General features: G+C 36.3%; 1 protein-coding gene across 1 annotated transcript in view; it reads left to right on the forward strand.

Annotated features, from left to right (window-relative positions):
• Positions 1–7,467, forward strand: part of PDSS2 (decaprenyl diphosphate synthase subunit 2) — a 413,153-nt gene that overhangs the window by 176,846 nt on the left and 228,840 nt on the right. The window contains exon 2 of the mRNA XM_007940832.2: positions 2,795–2,929. Within this exon, the coding sequence (XP_007939023.1) occupies positions 2,795–2,929 (135 nt within the window). The remainder of the gene's footprint in view (positions 1–2,794; positions 2,930–7,467) is intronic.

Consider the following 7,467-nt stretch of genomic DNA (forward strand, 5'->3'; position numbering starts at 1 on the left):
CTCTCGGATTTTTGTCAACTAGTCTATTACAGTTTTTTTTCCTGCCCTTTTCAGTAATGCATTCTGCAATGAGGCAAGCGTTGCAGTGATATATGAAATATATAGGGGGGTGGCGTTGGGAAGAATTGCTTGAAAATTTTTAATTTTTTTAAATTTAAAATTTTTCTTATTTGGGAAGATAGGAAGGAAGCAATATTTATAGGAAATTATATCCTGGCAGAATAGGGAAGACTTTTTGACAGGTAGAAGGAAGGGAGTAGAAGAAAAAGAAAACATAAACGTCAAAAAGGGGGAAAAAAGATAAAAAGTTACAGGCAGAAAGATTGTAATTTTCAGAACTGTTGTTCACTTTTCACCTACTATGTGATTCCACAGTGTTATGTGCTTTATCCATGTTGTCTCTTATCCATGCAATGACTGTGGAAAATAGATGTTACCATCATTTTACAGAAGAGATGACAGCCTCCTTCGAGTCATAGCTAGTGAGTGGCAGAAGGGCGTTCTCATGTCTAGTTATAAAGCTGCACTGTTCTAATTTGACTCAGCAAATAATGCTGTGCATGAACTGAAGTAGATGGAAAGTCACTATTGCATAATGGTTAAGAATATATGTAGACTCTAGGGCCAGTTGGCCTGGGTTCAAGTCCTGGCTTTCCCAAGGCTCTACCAATTACCAGCTGGGGTACGTTGAGCAAGTTGCTTTATTGCTCTATGTGCCTTAATCTCCTCATCTGTAAAATGGGGATAATTGTGGAATCTTCTCCTTAGGATTGTTGTGAATTAATTTAGTTAATATATAGTGAAATGCTTAGAACAGTTTGTGACATATAGAAAGCACTTTGTGTTTGCTGCTATTATTATCATTATCATTTTTATTATTATTAGTTTGTATATCCCCTGTGAAAGGTATTTTCTCTGGGAAGTTTGAGGAAAATATTATCAAGACTGTTCTAGAACCACTTCATTAATGTGACTTGTCTTAAGGCTCACCTCTTGGAGTTCTTAATGCACCATCATATCCCTTATCCATAACTATATCTCCCTTTAACCACACACACACTGCCTCATCTTTTTCTTTTCTCTTTATAGAATAACAGCCAATTCAGACCTTCTCTTTAATACTATTATACAAGAAGAAAAGAATGACAATTCACCTTAACTAATACATAGAGGTTCTAGTCAAAACTCAAACCAAACTCGCTGCCATCCAGTCGATTCTAACTTATAGCAACCCTCATTGGGTTACCAAGGCTGTAAATTTTCACAGAACCAAATTGCCTCATCTTTCTTCCATGGAGTGTGGCTGGTGGATTCGAACCACTGACCTTTTGGTTAGTAGGCAAATGCCTTATCCACTACACTCCTTTAGCATAAGTTAAAATTTGCATTTCAAAGCAACAAGTTAGATATAGTTTCCATTTTACATTTTCTTTCTAAAATAGGGTGCTTCCCAGCCTACCTGCAATTCAGGTCCATAGAATTTAAATGGATTATAACATGATGATAAAGCGCTTTGGAGATTTCTGATGACTGCAATAATTATTTCTCTTGTGATATGGTTTAATTACCTTAACTTCCTTTTCCTAGGATATTAGAACTTTTTTTTAAAAAAAAAACAAACAACAAAAAAAAACTATGAACCTTTCTAACTTGAAGATCACATACTCGGGTAAGGGGAAAATAGAGCTGTAGCTTTACTTTGCAGAGAGGCTGAAGATCTGTCTTATCTGGAAACTCTTAAAGAATAACAAAGAGCTCTTTTAAAAATTTATTTTTAGAGGCTTGAGAGGCAAAAAAATCTTTTTTAAGTAGTAAACTAACTCATTAATTTTGGTTTTGTTAACTTAAATTGATTCTTTGTTTAGAACTCACTTGTGGAAATCTTAATGATTTGATGAAGTATCATAAGACTAATTTTAAGTGTTTTTCACTGACTTTAAGAACAATATGTATATATTTTATATATTCTGTAATTATATAATCTGTTTGATTAGTGCTTATGAGCATAGTTCTAAAAATTAGTTTATTATAATATACTGCTTATAGTTGCTTTTTTTTTTTAATGATGCCATTTAGCTCTTATATAACAACCACTTGCAATACTTAAAAATTTTATGAATTCCTGCAAAGTATTCCTAGCCTCACTTATAGCAGAAATTAAAAAATTGCAATCCTCCTAGCAAAAGAAATAGAACATTCTAAATTAAAGCCTTGTTGGTACCTAGAATAATGATTCTCTGTGTAAATAATAAGGAATGGCAAGATTTTTGCTGATGACGTGCATTTCTATTTTATTTTTCAAATAAATTCTTTAGTCATTTGGATTTGATTTAATTTTTTCATTCTCTAACCTTTTTCTCTATCTGAGAGGATAGAATTAGTTTTTGACCACTCCACCATACTACCATCATCACCAAATACCACTTCATCCAGCCCTGCAATTTATATCTCAGTTGCTATCAACTATTTCAAAGCAGTTTAAAGCTATGGAATCCTCTTATTATCAGAGTAAATGCTTAAGATTGAGAGGTAGGAGGTTATAGACAGCCGGAAGACCTAGGGAGAGAAGGGAGCCCAACTGTCAGGCCTCACAGATTAAGATCCTCACCTTTAAAACCAGCCATGGAATTCTCTAGTTGTTTCCTCATATTAACTCTTTCTTTCCCCAACCCTATTTCTTTTCAACAAGTCTCACCATCTACTTTTAGAGATATGGGTGTACTTGTAGCAATTTTCTAACTTAATCTGATTCACCCTGTGAGAGTATATTAATTCTTTCTTTCTTCATTGGCAGGGGACTTGTACTTGACAGCCGAAATAACCTCCAGTTGAGAGGCTTGGTGGTGCTCCTCATTTCTAAAGCTGCTGGGCCCAGCAGCGTGGACGCTTCGTGTCAGAACTATGACATGGTCAGTGGGATCTATTCATGGTAAGAAGGAATTTGACTTCTGACATTGCTCTCAAAATTGTAGGGGGAGCTGTGGTACCATAGTGCCTAAGGCACTTGACTGTTAACCAGAAGGGTGGCGGTTCAAACCCTCCAGCCACTCCTCGGAAGGAAGGTTGGGCAATCTACTTCGGTAGTGATGCCACCTCGGAAACCCAAGGAGGGGTCACTGTGAGTCGGGTCCGACTCCACGGCACATAACAACAACAACTCGAAATTGCGTTTTCATTTGTTGAACAGTACTCAGTGGAAATCACTGTGCTGCTCTTTTTCATTCTCAAATTCAAGATAGAATAAAATATTTTGTAAAGTTAAAAAAAAGTGAATTTTCTTTGTGTGTGTGTGCCTTGTTAATCTGGGGGAGCTCTGGTGGTGTAGTGCCTAAGGCATTTGGCTACCAACCAGAAGGCTTGCGGTTCAAACCCACTCAGCCGTTCCTCAGAGGGAAGGTTAGGCAATCTACTTTTATAGAGATACCGCCTCGGAAACCCAAGTAGTAGCTGTCGCTATGAGTCGGAAAATGACTCAATGGCAGTGAGTTTTTGTTGTTTTTTTTTTTTTTAAATAAATCTGGGAGAAGCCCTGATGACATAGTAGTTAAAGTTCTTAGCTGATAACCGAAAAATCAGTGGCTCGAACTCATCAACCTCTCCATGGGAAAAGGATGTGGCAATCTGCTTCCTTAAAGATTTACAACCTTGGAAACCCTAGGGGCAGTTCTACTCTGCCCTTATATGGTCACTAAGAGTTGGGGTCAATTCAACAGCAACAGGTTTGGGTCTTTTGGTTGTAAATTTGATGTTTTTGGTCAGCTCCATGCATGACTAGTAAATTTCTCCATACATTTTTTAGAAAATACTTTAATTTCTGCCTTAGGAAAAAAAAACAAAACAAAAACTCACTGTCATTGAGTCAATTCCAACTCACAGTAACTTCCATTGGTTTTCCAAGGGTGTTAATCTTTATGGAAGTAGATTGCTTCATCTTCCTCCAACAAAGCAGCTAGTGAGTTCGAACCGCTGACCTTCTAGTTAGTAGCCAAATGTCTTGCTCACTACACCACCAGAGCTCCTTATTTCTGCCTTGAGCATTTAAAAATTTCAGCTTATCACCCCTTCTCCCCAATTATGCTATCATTGTAACACTGTAGAAACCTCTATGCTACTTAGTCCAGGTTTCTGATTTTTAAACCTACTCAAAATGATAACTAGTTGTATAAATAATAATGGAACTAAAATCATGAGAAGTAGTCTATTCCAGTGCTCTATTGATTTTATTTACTTCTGTGGTGAAGAGGTTCTTTTACTAAAGTTATTGGAATAAGCACATTTTTACATCTTACATATTTAGATTAAAAATAAATTCATGAGTAATCATTTTTTTGGTGCATAAAAGCCACCTAAAATTTGTCAGTTTTGTTTAAAAATTACTGCATATATTTTTAGTAGTAGTATTACAGCAATGGTTTTATGTAATCCTGGCAGCATGCTTGGCACTATATTAAAAACCTGTTTAGAAGTAACAATCAGCAGGTGAAATTTGGTGTGCAGAACATTTTCATTCATTATTATACCTAAAAACATAGGTGACAAAGAATTTTTCCTCACAAAAACAAGCATTTCTAGAAACTTTGATTTATGGCTCACTGACCTTGTTGATTTACTTTGAAAACAACCTACATCTCAATATTTGTATTCCTGGTGATCTTATCCAGAAGAATTTTTACTATAGTATTTAGAGAAGGCTATTGTTTGCCAGCTGTGAAATCCACTGATCCTTTCTTATTAGCAATCAAGCAAAGAAGATTATTGTCGGGGCTACAAATGACCTGTCCTCCAGCCAATATAAGTTTTCCAACCCTTTACCATTTATCCGTACAAGTATCTAGACTAGAAGGGATATCTTGAGATCATTTTCAGTTCCTACTTACTCTGAATAGGAGCTCTGATAGCATAGTGCCTAAGGCACTTGACTGCTCACCAGAAGGCTGGCAGTTCAAACCCACCAGCCACTCCTCGGAAGGAAGGTTGGGCAATTCTACTTCCGTAGTGATACTGCCTCGGAAACCCAACGAGGGGTCGCTATGAGTCGGGGCCGACTCGATGGCATATAACAACAACAACAACACTTACTCTGAAATAATTTATATTTGCTTCATGTTTTTAGGTTACTGATCATCTTATGACAGTTACACCATGTGACCTTACAATAATTCTCTAAGATTAAAAAAAAAAGAACCCACTGCCATAGAGTCAATTCCATCTCATAATGACTCCTGTTAGATTTCCAAGGCTATAAGTCTTTAGAGAAATAGATTGCCTCATCTTCCTCTTGTGGAGCAGCTGGTGGGTTTGAACCACTGACTATCTAGTTAGCAGCCAGTTATCTTACCCACTATACCACCAGAGCTCTCTTCTCTAAGATAGGAGTTGTCATTACTTATTTTACTCTTGAGAACAACTGAGACTCAAAAATTTTGAGACTTTTCCAAGGAGCTGCAGCTGGCAAATGGGGAAGGTTGAAGCTCTTAACTATAGTTCTCTTTCCTCCACATCTCATGTGCTTTGTTCTTGATTCTATTCCACCTTTCTAGTCCATTTCACTGGTAACCTGACACTTGTAGATAGCTTCCAAACCAAACACACTGCCATTGAGTCAGATCTGACTCATAACGACCCCTCCTTGGGTTTCTAAGGCATTATCTCTACAGAAGTAGATTGCCCAACCTTCCTTCTGAGGAGTGGCCATTAAATTTATATGCCGAAAAAGGCCTTGCTTCTTGTAAGTATGTCTTAAAAAACTTCTGAGTGGAAAAACTGTGGCAAATTTTCTTTAATACATGTGCATCCTTCCCTCAAATCTGTTTGAATTAGAGCTGAAAACTTTACCTTTTAAATTTTATAGAAAAATGTTGGCTAGTTTAGTTGAAATAACTAGAGAAAATGCATGAAGAACTACAGTGGATACCAATAACCAGTTAGTCCCTAGAAATGAACCTCATACTACCTTTTATTCCATGTATCTCTCTTTGCTCTCAGGAATTCCATTAAGTTTCACTCTGCTAACTTTGAGCCTGTTTTGTCGTCTGCTCTTGCTTTTGGGTAACCACCCACACTACTAATGAACACCATCTGTTTTTATTATTGCTAATCCTGAAACAACCTTTGGAAAGTATTACCTGACATATAGTAGGTGCTTAATAAATATTAGTTACATAAATGAATCATCCCTATTTTACAGATGAGGAAACCAATACTGAGATTAAGACTTTTCTAAAGTCCTCTTGGGAGCTCTGGTGGTGTAGTGCCTAAGGCATGTGACTGCAGAGGTGACAAAGTTGGGATTTAAACTTCTATTAAATTTACATCTTTTTTATTATACACTGGTTATTGTCTATGTGAACATGGTGCAATATGCTGTGACCTTACGTTTCTAATTTCTTACCTATCCTTTAAGAAACAATTGCATTGCTTCTTGATCCTCTGTAGGAACCTAATGGAACAATCTAGATGATTGTTGTAGTATAAGCACTTAGAAAGAACTTTGCATAAGTGTGGGGATATGCTATGAACACAAAAACTTTTTAAATAACGTAAGTGAGTTTTATACCCAGGTGTATAGAGTACCCATTTACACTGAGGACATAATCCTCATGTGGTTCTAGTCTATTTTCTTTTGATCATGCTTGATCTAGTAAGTCATTGATGTTTCTTGGGTATTTTGCACACTTCTTAATGTGAAAAAGTAATTTGTTATAGTACACTACTATAGTACACTACTATGGGAAGCCATTAATTTGGTTATCTACCCCTGAAGTCATTTATTTGGCTTCCGCTTCCTTAATTGTTCACGTGCAACTTTTGCTAGAGGCTTGTATCTATAATGCCACAGTGAATTATTTAACATTTGAGGAAAGTACTGATTTGAGAGCTTTTTAGTTTACCTACAAACTACTGGGATTTACATTGTTGGTATTTTTCTCTCATAAACTTGACTGTGATACCAGGTAACACAACCTAAGGGACCAAAACTTACTTAGGTGACTTCTTTTGTTTGGTCTAAGGATATAGCCAGTGATTGTGGATATATGTCCCTAGTGAATTTTTCACATAATGGCCAAGAAAGGATGGATTCAGGCTAAAATGTAATAACTACATCTTGAAAAATAGGCAAGAGATCCACATTTATAAAAATGCATTATAAGCATCTACCATAGCCTTTTGCCCACCAGACTATAGGCTTTAGGCTTATATTGCCAACCTTGACTTTTGAAAGATTGGTTGCAAAGGTAACTGATCAAAAAAACAAATATCCCTAGCTACAATTGAAAAAATAAGTTTACAATTTCCTTTTCTATTAATTATACCCCCCCCCCAAAAAAAACCTCACTACTGTTGAGTTGATTCAACTCATAGTGACCCCTCCTTGGGTTTCTGAAGTGGTATCTTTATGGAAGTAGATTGCCCAATCTTCCTTCTATTAATGATAGTATATTTTTATTTTATGTACAATAGATAGAT

The sequence above is a fragment of the Orycteropus afer genome, unplaced genomic scaffold (assembly GCF_000298275.1).
Source record: "Orycteropus afer afer isolate SDZICR_OR568_19922 unplaced genomic scaffold, OryAfe1.0 scaffold00072, whole genome shotgun sequence".
Classification (NCBI taxonomy): domain Eukaryota; kingdom Metazoa; phylum Chordata; class Mammalia; order Tubulidentata; family Orycteropodidae; genus Orycteropus; species Orycteropus afer.